The 15,011-nt window shown below is 40.3% G+C and overlaps 1 protein-coding gene across 1 annotated transcript in view; it reads left to right on the plus strand.

The window, feature by feature from the left end:
* The window catches only part of SLC9A9 (solute carrier family 9 member A9), a 612,515-nt gene that overhangs the window by 36,681 nt on the left and 560,823 nt on the right, over nt 1-15,011 (plus strand). Inside the window, exons 3-4 of the mRNA XM_002716580.5 lie at nt 10,602-10,679; nt 12,492-12,568. Of these exons, the coding sequence (XP_002716626.2) occupies nt 10,602-10,679; nt 12,492-12,568 (155 nt within the window). The remainder of the gene's footprint in view (nt 1-10,601; nt 10,680-12,491; nt 12,569-15,011) is intronic.

Below are 15,011 nucleotides of genomic sequence, written 5' to 3' on the forward strand. Positions count from 1 at the left end.
TTAAACCAAAGCATCACTTGGGGCAGAGGGCAGGAAATAGACACCTTTGAGCTCTCTCTGGATGTGTCCCAAAACTGCATGCTCTAAGTCAAGTTTGCATTGAAGTCACCTATTTGTATTAAAAATGCATAGAGGAGCAGGTGTTTGACATCTCATTTCCTGCATCCCATATGAAAGTTCTTGGGTTCAAGCCCCAGATCTACTCCCGGTTCCAGCTTCTTGCTAATGTGCATCCTGGAATGTAGCAAGTGAAGACTCAAGTGGCTGGGTCCTTGCCACCCATCAGGAGATCACGATTGACTTTCTGGTTCCTGGCCTTAACCTGGACCAGGCCCAGCTGTTGCAGGCATTTGAGGAGTGAACCAGCAGATGGGAAATTGCTCTCTCCCCACCCCACCACCACTTCAAATAAATAAAAAAATCAATAAATATTTTAAAATTCATACAGGAGTGGATGTTTTACCTAGTGTTAGATGCCCATTCCCACATTAGAGTACCGGGATTCAGTTTTTGGCACCAGCTCCTAACTCTAGCTTCCCACCAGTGCAGACCCTGGGAGGCAGTAGTGATGGCTCAGATGATCGGATTCCTTGTAAAAAATCTGGATTCTATTCCCAACTCCCAGCTTTTGTGGGTTTTTGGGGAATGAACCAAAAGATGGGAGCTCTCTTTATCTTTCCTCTCAAATAAATAAATAAAAATTTAAAGGTTAAAATTAGAATACATGTGAATATTATATTTAATTTTATAATAGATATACATTTATTTTGATATTGGACACGTTTTTAATGTTTTTGATACCAACTGTAACTGAAACTCCAAGTGACTGCCAATTTCCTCTGTGACTTGGGGAGCACTGACCCACTGTTCCTAGGACAGGCAAAAGAGCATGGTTCTGTCTGGTGGTGCACCATGGAGAGACTCCTACCTGTCCCTCAAAACCCAATTCATGTGCTGCTTCAACAGCAAGCCTTCCTGCAGGTCAGCAAACTCAGAGAGTGGCCCTGTGCTGGACAGGTGAATCACAGCTGATCTCAGTACCTTTTGCTGCAGTTATACAGTGTCCTTCTTCCTTTGGCTCTATTCTTCATGGAATCCAGCTCTCTATGGTATGCAGTATCTTTAATTTCTTTGCAGCAAGAAGGGGCTTGTTAAATTTTTAATGAATTAAGTGTCAAAGATGATTGGGTATGTTGTTATGTTAATCATTTTTACTCTTCCAAGGGAATCAGCAGTTGCCAAAATAACAAAACTCTGTTAGTCCTAACTTCTCTCGCACACTTCTAAATCTTGCTTGAAGCAGCTAGGTTTGCCTGGTGTTCCTTGCAAAGTCAACATTTAGTTTGCCCATGCACACACATCCAATTCCCAGTGATATCCTTGTCTCATTGATTGGCACTGGACTTGCTATTAATTACTTCTCCTGTCTCTGGAAAATTGGGATAATTGCATTTGCCAGCCACCGCTCTGGATTGTTGTCAGAACTGATGAAACAATATTTTTGAAAGATTTTCTGGAAGAAATATACCACATAAATCATAGTCCCTCACCGGGGTGGTTATTTTAGTGATTATTTATTTAATAGTTCAGCAGAACACTGATATTTTTTCCTGGATAAATCATATGGAGTTACTGGGTGCCTTATTACCCAGGCCCAAAGGAAAGTTTACATAGATAGCTTTCTGATGAATTTGGGAATTAAACTTCGTACATTTCCTCTCTACTCTGGGAAGTTTCTAAGTTGATTATGTGAACACAATGTCTGGCCCATTCCCGGCCAAATGCTGGTGCATCATTTGAGATAATATTTAAAACTTGCTGCATCCTCATGACATATTGATGTTTTTCTCTCCCCCATATTATATTTTAAAATCTCACTGCTTTCTTGAAACATGCATAACGCTTCCACCTCAAAGCCACAAATTAGCCACAACTTGTGTAGCGTGATAGACTATGAAATGAGATTCTTGACAGTGACCATAAAATGAGGAAAGAATGGTATATTGTCATGTAGATGGTGTTCATCAGTGAAGACGATATTATAACTATATATACCCCCAAATATGATATGTACTCAATTGTTACACTCTCTCTGTATATATTACCTTCCACATGATATAGAAGACAAGACACACGATATATTTGTTCCTGTGTCTGGCTTATTTCAGTTTAGCATAATGATCACTAGTTCTATTCACTTTGTTGCAAGTGTCAAGAATCCCACATATATGATATTAATATCCGTATTTCAAGAAAAACATTTATAATACACAAAAAAACTGTATGGATATAATAGCCACATCTGAAATGAATATGTCAAAATGTTAAAAGTTGCCTTGGGGTCGACACTGTGGCATAGTGGGTAAAGCCCCTGCCTGCAGTGTTGGCATCCCGTATGGGTGCCAGTTCGAGTCCCGGTGCTCCATTTCAAATCCAGCTCTATGCTATGGCCTGGGAAAGCAGTAGAAGATGGCCCAAGTCCTTGGGCACCTGCACCCATGTGGGAGACCTGGAAGAAGCTCCTGGCTCCTGGCTTCGGATTGGCCCAGGTCCAGCTGTTGCAGCCATTTGGGGAGTGAACCAACTGATGGAAGACCTCTCTTTGTCTTCCTCTGCCTCTGTGACTCCGCCTTTCAAATAAATAAATAAATCTTTAAAAAAAATTGTCTTAAAATAAATTTTAAAAAATACTTCTAGGAGCACAAAGAGAAAACAAATTGTCACATTCACCCCATAAGTATGTATAATAATTGTCAATAAAATTTTTTCATTTAAAAAACCTATAATGATATGAACTTTAAATTCTAGTGATTGTCTATAAATCCACTGTCCAATTGCCATGAGTCACTGGTGTTAAAATAATATTCAAGGCCTGGCGTTGTGGCACAGTGGGTAAAGTAGCTCCCTGCAGCACTGGCATCCCATATGGATGTTGGTGAGTCCCAGCTGCTCCACTTCTGATCCAGCTCCCTGCTAATGTACCTGGAAAGCAGCAGATGATAGCTCAACTGCTTGGGCCCCTGCAGCTGTGTGGGGGGCCTGGATGAAGCTCCTGGTTCCTGGCTTTGGCCTGACCCGCCCTGACCATTGCAGCCATTTGGGGAGTGAATCAATGAATGAAAAATCTCTCTCTGTCTCTCCTTCTCTTTCTCTGAAACGCTGCCCTTCAAATGAATAAGATAAATCTTAAAAATAATAATAGTAATATTCAGGCCCTCAATTGCACTAGCCATGATTCAAAGGCTCAGTGGACCTTGTGGCCAGTGGCTACCATATTGTGCATCTTTGTAAAAGGTTCTCTGCTGGGCATGCATTGCCTATAAGATTGTTATTTTTTTTTTCATTTGACAGAGTTATAGACAGTGAGAGAGAGACAGAGAGAAAGGTCTTCCTTCCATTGGTTTACTCACCAAATGGCCACCACGGCCAGCGCTGTGCTGATCTGAAGCCAGGAGCCAGGTACTTCTTCCTGGTCTCTCATGCGGGTGCAGAGCCCAATCACTTAGGCCATCCTCCACTGCACTCCCAGGCCACAGAAGAGAGCTGGCCTGGAAGAGGAGCAACCGGGACTAGAACCCGGCACCCATATGGGATGCCAGCGCCGCAGGCGGAGGATCAGCCAAGTGAGCCACAGCCCCAGCCCCAAGATTGATATCTTAAAAAAAAATTTTTTTGAAAGACAGAGAGAGACAGATACAGAATAAAATCTTCCATCTGTTGGTTCACTCCTCAAATGCCTGCGACAGCTTTGGCTGGACCAGGCCAAAGCCACATGCCTGAAACTCAGTCCAGATCTCCCGCTTGGGCAGCAGGGAACCGAGTACTTGAGCCATTGTCTGCTGCTAGCCAGGATGCATGTCATCAGTAGGCATAGTGGAGCCAGGACCCAAACCCAGGCGCTCCAAGATGAGGTGCAGGCATTTCAAGTGGCATCTGAACCACTGTGCCAAATACCTGTCGCTAAGGTTTATTTCCTAAAAGACTAATGGAAGTGCTGTAGCTGGCACATTTCCTATTCTTCCCATCCTCTCATTTGCCTCTCATGTTATAATTAAGAAATTTGTCCCTGTTGTAAAAACAGCTTCACTTCCCAGGCCAGGATTTGAACACAAAGCCTGAGGAAAATGACAATGGGATTCCCATCTGGAGGCTGGTATAGCGCAGCTCCAGCCATTTCTGAGTTTGGAGTTCCTCCCAGAAGTCTGATCTCGCAGTTCCTCGCTGACAGCAAGTCTGAAAGGAACACAAATCTGTTTTGTATACACAAATAAATCCTTGCCTGGCGCATGCCATTCTCAGCCTGCCAGTTTCATCTGGCTGCTCCAGAAAATATAATTCAATGGCACATTTGTTAACCTGCATGCAGGGAATGGGGCTTTCTGATTATTGAAATGTTCTGGGTGAGTGATTAACCCAATTTTTGCAGAAAAACTGCCGAGGCAAGGGATTTTCTGTCTAGGAGGTTGCACCACTGTGTCTGTCCCCCTGAAGATTGTAGCTGCGTTGCTTCATCCCTCCAGCACTGACACCTCCGTGCTAAAAACTTTCAAAATGCAATTGGTATACTCTCAAAAACGCCATGTAAAAATAGCTCCAAAATGGCATTTATGACCATCTTGGCAAAAAGAATAAACTTAGAGAGAAAATTAAGATCACCGTGCAAATTTCACAGTTATGTAAAATTCAGGAGTTCCTGACAATAGGACAGTTTAAAAAACTGTAAAACTTGAAAATATTTATTCATATATTTTATTTTTATTTAATAATAAATTCTTATTAACCAATGATGCAAAGGCTATACAAATATTCGCTCATTCAATCCTTATCATCAAAACCACCTTCAGATTGAGTTCTATGTCACTGTGTTCATTGTAAAAATGAGAAAATCGAGGCATAAAGGGATTAAAATAGCTGTTCAAATCAAAGAGCATGTGTGGGATTTGAATCCAGGCAACTTGGCTCTGAGTGTCCATGCCTCTACAACACACTACTCCAGATAATTTACATACAGGAACCTAGATGATGCACTGAAATGATTTGTTTTTCTGTTAATTTACTACCTTGGTTTTCATACATTAAAAGAGTTGAGGGGGCTAAAACATACCCTTAATGCTTCTCTCTGAAATTCATCACAAAATTTCCAGACCAAAGCCAGATATTTTCAGAACCAAAAATAAATTATAAAATGGGAAACTTGGTGGAATTAAACAGATTTTCTGAAAAATAAAGTAATATAACCTATTGGCTTTGTGTATAGGATGTAACTTCTTCCACCTCTCTCTTGCCAAATATTAATTAGATTGGGAGAGTTCAAGGGCCAGTATGGGAAGGTAAAGACTGAGACACCCAACTAGGCCAAAGTGAACAATGGAGCCACGAGAGGTTTTTCTTAATTTCCGCTCAACTTAAGCAACATTCAGCTGTGATGTAAGAATAATCCATTTCATTTTAACACATTTGACTCTCAAGCTTTACTTTTTCTTTACAATTGAGGAAATGTTTATTTAGCAACAGGCTAGGCCCTGGGAGAGATGGAAGTGTTGCAGAATTGACAAAGGCATCATTCTAGTCCTTGATAAGCTTCCAGTGTAATGAGGAAAATGTAAACAGAAACCAGTACTCAAAGTCTGTTATGAAACACGGGATGCCACAGGTAGGGGCCAATGTACTGAAAAAGCACAGAAGAGAGAATGGTCAGTTTGGACTTAAAGATCAAGCAGATTTCACTTTTGAGATCCACCCTCAGAAAGGAGTAAAACTTCAGGCAGAAAGGGAAGGTGGGGTGGTGTTGTGCATAGCGGGCTAAGCCACCTCTTGGAGAGCCTGCGTCCCTCTTAAGATGCCCCTATCCCATGTGGGAGTGCTGATTCTAGTCTGGCTGCTCCACCTCCAAGCCAGCTTCCTGATAATGTGCCTGGCAAGGCAAGTAAATCATAGCCCAAGTCCTTGGATCTCTGCTTCGCAGACCCAGGTGGAGTTCCAGGCTCCTAACTTTGGCCTGGCTCAGTCCCCGTTGTGGCAGGCATTTAGAGTGGACCAATGGATGGAAGATTCCCTCTCTCTCTCTCTCTCTCTCCCTCCCTCCCTCCCGTCTCTTGCATTTCCTTCTCCCTCCTATCTTCTCTCCTAACCTCCTTCTTTCACTCTGCCTTTCAAATAAATATATAAATAAATAGATATTTTTAAAAAGGAAAAAGGAAATGATAAATTATAGTGTCAGATGCATACATCTGAAAGATTTTGATGAGTACTACAAGGGTGAGAGGCCCTCATGGTGAGATATGAAGGCACTTAAAGTTTATGGAAAATGGAATACAACTTCAGAGTTTGTTTCAGTGAAAAGATTTTTTTGTAATATGTGGAAAATGTGTATTATGGAAAAACTGCATATATTTCAAAGTTGTTTTTCACCCAAATAAACATACTTTAAATTCCAGTTTTCCGTGAACTTTTAATGAATGGCAGTGTTGGGAGGACGATGTGAAGGATAGAAAGACAGAGGGAAAGAATAAGAGGGTCCAGGAAGGATTTGAGTTTAAATGAGCTTTCTTGTGTAGATTATCCGGCAAACAGCAGGTACTTGTGCTAGATCTAAGAATTTCTCATTTCATTGTCCTTTATATCAAGTCATACTTGTTTTTTTTTTTGCTAAATTATTTTAACATAAGTTAAAAAACCCAAACAAATTTTAGAAATTCCACTTTCATTTCCAAATGTGTTTTCTCAAGGAGCCTGGAAAAACAAACAAATAAAAAAAAACTTGGAGTAGGATAAATTAGAGAAAATGAAGAGCAAATTTCTCAACATTTGTTATTTGGGGAAGATGTTATTCTTTTTCTTCCACATTTCTTTTTTAAAATTTTATTTTAATGGTTAGTTTTTAACAGATTCATTATGATCTGTCCATGCAATTCTAAGAACACAATGATATTCCCTGCCTCCCTCCCTCCCCAACTCTCCCTCCTACCTTCCTTCCTCCTGCCTTTTTTTTTTTTTAGTTTTTGAGATGACATGTTTTAAATTTACATTATAGTAAAAAGGCTTAATAGTTTACTGAATAAGAAGTTTAGCAAATAAAAAGCAAAAAGACTCTAATGGGAAGATAGGCAATGACTATAAACAATTGAATGGGAAAATGACAGTTTCACCCATATATAGTACATTTAAAAATAATCACAGATCATTAAAACTACAGTAGTATAACATTTTTTTTAAAGATTTATTTTATTCATTTGAAAGACAGAGTTACAGAGGGAGGTGGATCCAGAGAAAGAGAGGTCTTCCATCCACTGGTTCACTCCCCAAATGACTGCAATGACCAGAGCTGAGCTGATTTGAAGCCAGGAGCCAGGAGCTTCCTCCGGGTCTCCCGGAGTGCAGGGGTCCAAGGACTTGGGCCATCTTCCACTACTTTTCCAGGCCATAGCAGAGAGCTGGATTGGAAGTGGAGCAGCTGGGACTCTAACCGATGCCCATATGGGATGCCGGCACTGCTGGCCACAGCTTTAACCTGCTGTGTCACAGTGCCGGCCCCAGTATAACATTCTTAATCATTGATTTGACAAAAGTATAAAACAAAGTTTTGCAAAACTATGTTTGCAGCAATACTGGTACTCATAGACATTTCTTTTTTCTTTGTTTGTTTTTTAAATTTTAGTTTCTAGATAAAAGGGAGAACATCCAGTATGTGTCTTTCTGGGTCTAGCTTATTTCAATCAACGTGATGTCCCCCAGTTGCGTCCATTTTACTACAAATGGTAGAATTTCATTCTTTTTTATAGCTGAATACTGTGCATATATACCACATTTTTAATTCAATCATCTGATGATGGGCATCTTTGTTGATTCCTAATTTTGGCCATTGTGAACAGTGTTCCTATAAACATGGTGCATGATACATTGTGTTCAAGTCTTTTGGGTATATGCCCAGTAGTGGGATTGCTGGATCAAATGGCAACTCTATTTCTAGACTTTTAAAGAAAACACCATACTGTTTTCCACAATGGCTGCACTAATTTACATTCCCACCAACCGTGTATAAATGTTCCCCTTTCTCCACATCCTCACCAGCTACTCTCTGTGATTTAGATTTTAACATTCTATCAGAGATGAGGTGATATCTCATTGTGGTTTGATTTGCATTTCCCTGATGGGAAATATATCATATGTTTGTTGGCCATTTATATATAATACATTTGTTGGCTATTTGTGTTTCTTCTTTTGAGAACTTTCTGTTGAGGTCCTTTTCCCATTTCTCAACAGGATTTTTTTAAAGATATATTTATTTATTTGAAAGGCAGAGTTAGGAGGAGAGAATGAGAGAGACAGATCTTCCATCTGTTGGTTCATTCCCCAAATAGCTTCAGTGATCTGGGATGGTTCAGGCCAAAGCCAGGAGCCAATAGCTTTTTCCATGTCTCCCACGTGGGTTCAGGGGCCCAAGCACTTGGGCCATCCTCCACTGCATTCCCAAGAACATTAGCAGGGAGCTGGATTCAAAGTGGAGCAACCAGGACAGGAACAGGCACCCATGTGGGATGCCAGCATCACAGGTAGTGGCTTTACCTGCTGTACCACAATGTTGGCCCCATTGGTTGTTTTTCTGTTGTTGAGTTTTTTAAGTTGCTGATATATTCGGGACATTAATCCTTTGTCAGGTGGTTTGCAAATATTTTTTCCCATTGTGCTGGGTGTCTCTTCACTCTGTTGATTGTTTCATTTGCTGTGTAAAACTTTCTGAGTGTGATATAGTCCCATTTGTTTAGTTTTGCTTTTGTTGTCTGTGCTTTGAGGATTTTGTCCAAGAAGTTTTCCCTTATACCAATGTTTCCCCTATGTTTTCTTCCAGTAATTTCATAATCTCAGGTCTTTGATCCATCTTGAGTTGATTTTTGTATTTGGTACACATATATATCCAGTTTTGCCAGCACCATTTGTTGAAGAGATTACTCTTGCTCCACTGTGTGGTCTGAACAATTTGGTCAAAAATCAGTTGGCTGTATGTATGTAGATTAATTTCTGGGCTCTCTATTCTGATACATGGATCTATATATCATTTTTTATGGTACTCCATGTTGTTTTAGTTACTATAACTTTGTAGCATGCTTTGAAGTCAGTTACTGTGATACCTCCAGCTTTATTTTTCTTGTTCAGGATCACTTCAGCTAATCTGGGTCTTTTGTGATTTCGTTTAGATTCATTTAAGTTTCATTTAGGATTAGTTTTTCTAATTCTTTAATGAATGTCTTTGGTATTTTGACACAGATTTCATTGAATCTGTAGATTGCTTTAGGTAGTGTAGAAATTTTAATGATATTGATTCTTCTGATCCACGAGCAAGGAATATCTTTCCATTTTTTTCTGTTCTTGATGATTTCTTTCATCAATGTTTGATAATTTTCACTGTAGAGGTCTTTCACTTCTTTGGTTAAATTTATTCCTAAATATTTGATTTTTTGTGGCTATTGTGAATGAGATTTCTTTATTTCTCTTTCACCATTAGCATACAAAAAAGCTTCTGCAACTTTACTGAATTGGTTTATCAATTCTTTTTTTTTTATAACAGTTTTTTGGTGGGATGTTCAGTTTTCCCATGTAAAACATCATGTCCTCTGCAAACATGGATAATTTGACTTCCTCTTTTTCAGTTTCAATGCTGTTTATTTCCTTCTCCACCATAATCACTCTTGCTAAAACTTCCAGTACTATATTGAATAAGAGTGGTGAAGTGGACATCCTTGTCTTGTTACAGATCTGAGGGGAAATGCTCTGTTTTTCCCCATTCAGTATAGTATTGGCTGTTGGTTTGTGAAATATAGCCTTTAAAATTTTGAGGAATGTTCCTTCTATACCTGATTTTTGAGGGTTTTTTTTTTTATCGTGAAGGTATGTTGAATATTATCAAATGCTTTCTCTGCATCTATTGAGATGACCATATGGTTTTTGTTCTTTATTCTACTGATGTGATTTATGACGTTTATTGATTTGCAAATGTTGAACCACCTTTGTGTTTCTGGGATAAATCCCACTTGATCATGATGTATGATCTTTTTGATGTGGTTTTGGATTTAATTTGCTGGTATTTCGTTGAGAATCTTTTCATCTGTGTTTATTAAGGATATAGACCCCTAGTTTTCTTTTTGTGTCTGCCTTTTCTACAATGGGGAAAACTTTAAATAAATCCTTGACAGAAGCCACAATTGAGCACTACCAATTCCTTTCATCAGAAAAAAATAAAATAAAAAACCATTAAAATATGAGGAATGAATAACTAATAAAAATAAAAGGAAATGTTTGCTTTCCCAGAGAGTTTTTATTGAGTTTTTTCTTTGTTGTTGTTAGCTCTATTTCGTGGAGGTTCTTGGTGCTGTTATTGTTGGTAGCTATATAAGAAGTATAGAGGGTTTTTGTTTAAAAAATGACTTTATAGATACTTTGCATTTAGAGTTTGTAAGTTTGGGTATTCTGTTTTCATCTCTGCTAATTAAATAGTATATTAATATACTCCGTATGAACTTGGAGCAGCTGTTAACTATTTTATCAAATACATATTTAATGAGACAAATATATTTCTAACTGTACTTTTTTGTCTTTTCTGGCAGATGACATTTGATCCAGAAATATTCTTCAATGTTTTGCTGCCACCAATTATATTTCATGCTGGGTATAGTCTGAAGAAGGTAAATATATGATGATGATTTTCTTCTATCATTACTAAGAAGAGATTTTACTATCACTAATAGAAAAAAACAGTTATTTTATGGGCTTGCCTATTTGATAAGAATATCACTGCCTGAGATTATGTTATAAAGATAAAAAGCCGACATGCTAAGAATTCTTCTATGCCCACTGTGTCCAACACCTGGACTGTTAGCCACATGCAGCTGCTGAGCCCTGGGAATGTGACTAGTCTGACCTGAGATGCACTCCAAGTGTAAATTACACTCTGGGTTTTAATTCTGTTATTGAAAACTAGAATGTAAAACACCTCAATAATGCTTTACATTGATTTAATATTAAAATGATAGTATTTTAGATACATTGGGTTAAACAAAACATCAAAATCAGTTTCACCTTTTGTGTGTTTTTTTTTTTTTTTTTTTTTTTTGACAGGCAGAGTGGACAGTGAGAGAGAGAGACAGAGAGAAAGGTCTTCCTTTGCCGTTGGTTCACCCTCCAATGGCCGCCACGGCTGGCGCGCTGCGCTGATCCGATGGCAGGAGCCAGGAGCCAGGTGCTTTTCCTGGTCTCCCATGGGGTGCAGGGCCCAAGCACCTGGGCCTTCCTCCACTGCACTCCCTGGCCACAGCAGAGAGCTGGCCTGGAAGAGGGGCAACCGGGACGGAATCCGGCGCCCCGACCGGGACTAGAACCCGGTGTGCCGGCGCCGCTAGGCGGAGGATTAGCCTATTGAGCCGCGGCGCCGGCCCCCTTTTGTGTTTTAAGGTGGCTACTAGAAATTGTAGAATGACATACATGGTTTTCATCACGTTTCTACTGGAGGGTTTATTCTAAAAGATTATAACCAAAAGTTCACTGATTAATTCACATTGGATTTGTCCATCAGGATGCAAACTCAGGAAAGCAGCTCATACTCAGGGAGAGAATGTCCAGGGCAGTTTCTGTGTCCTTGCCTGACAGAACTTGGGCAAATCCTCAGCACACCTTTTGCAGTTTAGTAATTCACATTATAGCCTAAGCACTGACATCCCCTATGCTAGCTGGATTTTGAAATGCAGAGTGGACGCTGCTGCTCCTCTGCTGGGGGCATCCTCCCCTTGGCCTCTCATCTCCAGCAGCAGGCAGCCTGCTCCTTACAGACCTGATTGGCTTGTGTTCTTCAGGCTCCCTCTTGCTGTCTCTTCTGGCTACTCAGGTCCCATGTGAAGGACTGGACATTTTCCTAAGTAATCATTTGAAAAGATTTAGGAGGCTGGATTTATTCAGTTCATCATTCCTCATCTCCAGTCACAATACTAGGCATTACTTTGTGTCTGATTCATTAAAACAAAGTAAAGTGTTGTAGGTTTTTAAAGCTTGGTTTCATCACATTCAGAAAACACATATAAGTCAAGGAAGTCAGAGATCCAATAAAATTCAAAGGCAGCTGAAATCTCAGAACAGTATTTTAAAGGGGCGGTATTTATAACAGAATGTCTTCTTCCTGGAATTGTCCCAGAGTCCTGCACAGATGTTGCCCCAGTCCATTCCCTCCCTCTTAGATCCAGTTAATGCTGGAAGTTGTTTCTCTCACCCTTACCCTGTCTTCCAGATGGGCATTTCCCCCTGTTTCCTTCCTTTTACCCTGCCTTTTACAGCATAAATGAGTTAAATATTTTGGCAAAAGAAGACCAGAACTGAGGCTCCAAAAACAAAATTTATCTAAATGCTGAGAGAAGGGAGGTCTTATGAAATGCATACATTTATTTTTATTACCTGTTACACTAAGAAAAAATGCTGATATACTGTATGAAATATTTTTTCCTCTCCAGAGACACTTTTTTCAAAACTTAGGATCTATTTTAACATACGCCTTCTTGGGAACTGCCATCTCATGCATCGTCATAGGGTAAGTGACATTCAGAGCTCAAATTTCAAGGGGTCATGAAATTGGGGTCTCTGGGATGGATCTCACACTTCCTGTACTTACACTAACTGGGCGTATAGTCTGTTTTTTCAATAATTCACATCTACACATTTTTCTGACTGAATTCCAAGGCTTCTATATATTCTGCCAAACATAAGGCTTTAAATCAAAGCAAACTGATATTGGACTACGGGGTTTGCTCTGTGAGCTGTAGACTTCTGAACTTAGCTTGACTTGAGTTAATGAAGCGCATTGCATTGTTGGCTTGTTTTAGTTTGAATAAAGCAGATACACTCCTTGCATTCTTTTTCCATTTTCTTTGCAGGACCTTATTTGAGTTTGACAGGAATGCAATAGTAACTGTACATCAAGGGTTATCTCTCTAAAGGGAAATTTGCGGGAAGGCAGTCTGAAACAGATGTCTCTAAATATCAGCAGAGTTGTTTAATGCTGGGATGAATTTTCAGTCAATACACTAGAGAATACAGCAGCCTCCCCCCCCCCCTTATATTTTATTGGTTTTGCTCTGAGCCCTAAATCAAACTATATAGACTCTGGCTTGCAGCTCATCATAAAGCAAAATGTGGTCCAACATGATGAAGCCAATCCAATTGACTTATAATCCAATGCAGGGCCTGCACTGTGGCTCAATAGGCTAATCCTCTGCCTTGCAGCGCCGGCACACCAGGTTCTAGTCCCGGTCGGGGCGCTGGATTCTGTCCCGGTTGCCCCTCTTCCAGGCCAGCTCTCTGCTTGGCCAGGGAGTGCAGTGGAGGATGGCCCAAGTGCTTGGGCCCTGCACCCCATGGGAGACCAGGAGAAGCACCTGGCTCCTGCCATCGGATCAGCACGGTGCGCCGGCCATAGCGCGCCAGCCGCGGCGGCCATTGGAGGATGAACCAACAGCAAAGGAAGACCTTTCTCTCTGTCTCTCTCACTGTCCACTCTGCCTGTCCAAATAATAATAATAATAATAATAAATAATCCAATGCAATACATTACACTCCACTGCACAGAAAGTGTCCAATTGCTGTGAGAATGGCGATGTAGATGTCTTAGACTGGCTGATGTGGCCAACTCTACCCCTGATGATTACTGCATACAGCTGTTAAAATCCTAATGCAAAAAACTGATACTAAAAACACACACTAGGCACACCTCTGGCCCTTCTCTTATGAAGTGTTATTGTGAATCCGTGGAAGGCTGTGGAGGTGTCAGGTTGTGTCTTTACTGGAATCTGAAAGCAGCAGGAGTTTGTATTCAAAGCTTTGCCTACTGGTTTTTGAGCTGAGCCTAGAGCACATTGAGCGATGTTATATGAAAATACCCAGTGTAGTTAAGACAATGGAAAAGCCAACATCTTTAGCACATGATGGTGAAGACTTGCAGGAATACAGATTGTAGCACCTCAGCAAGTCTAAATACCCACGTGGAATTTAACCGGTTTGTATTCTGACACAACAGTGTACTTGATGTTTCTCAAAGCATGGTCAGGGACCTTTTTCTGTTCTATAAGTATACTATCACTTAATATTTGAATTTCGAAACTGGCAAGAGTCTTTGAGATGTGTGATTGTAAGATTACAACTAAGAATTTATCATGGAAATTAATTTGCGTGGAAATATAGTCTTGAGAAACATTTAGAATCATGCCCTTTGTTTGAACTGCATATAATCTGAACAACAAAATCTTACAGGATGACTTCTGAAGTGGATCATTAAAACGCAAAAGCAATAGGCAGATTAAAACTTTTGGATCTGGTCTAACAAGGTAAAGGAAAGCATTGAAGATTTTTGGCTTGAGGATGACAGAGTTGGATTTATATTTTATAGTTATATTTTAGGGAGGTCATTTTGGTGGCCCAGCTAAGAGGGGAAAATGTGGCAGTCAGAAGACTGCTTAAGAGGTAATTTCCATAGTCAGGTTGTAAATGGACAGGGCCTGAACTCAAGCAGTGGCAAAGAAGGTAGATGTGGAGTCATCTTTTCCAAATCCTGGGAGAGAATGGCAGTAATGACAAGAAGAGAAGGAATCTTGGAGCAGCTCTTTTTGAAAGGGAAGAGGCACTCATAAAGGGACTACGAGATGCTGGCCATGCAGACAGCCAGAAATCCAACAGAGCATGTGTGCTCAAATTCAGGAACGAGGAAGAGGAAGTGTGGAGAACATCACACAGGAGACAGCTAGTGGGAAAGGAATTGCAGCAACCACTGGATTTGGCCCTTGGGAGGTGATGGGTGACTTTACACTTGACCCATGGGCAGAGATGAGGGGAGGATACTGGCGAATCCAATTGTTTGGGATAGGCACTGTATGACAAGAAACAAGAACTTATTTTTATGCTTTCAATATCAGGGCACGTGAGGCAGGAGGAGCACCTACTTAAATTAAGGCCAAATTGACATTTTCATAGCATGATGCCAC

Source organism: Oryctolagus cuniculus, chromosome 4 (assembly GCF_964237555.1).
Source record: "Oryctolagus cuniculus chromosome 4, mOryCun1.1, whole genome shotgun sequence".
NCBI lineage: Eukaryota > Metazoa > Chordata > Mammalia > Lagomorpha > Leporidae > Oryctolagus > Oryctolagus cuniculus.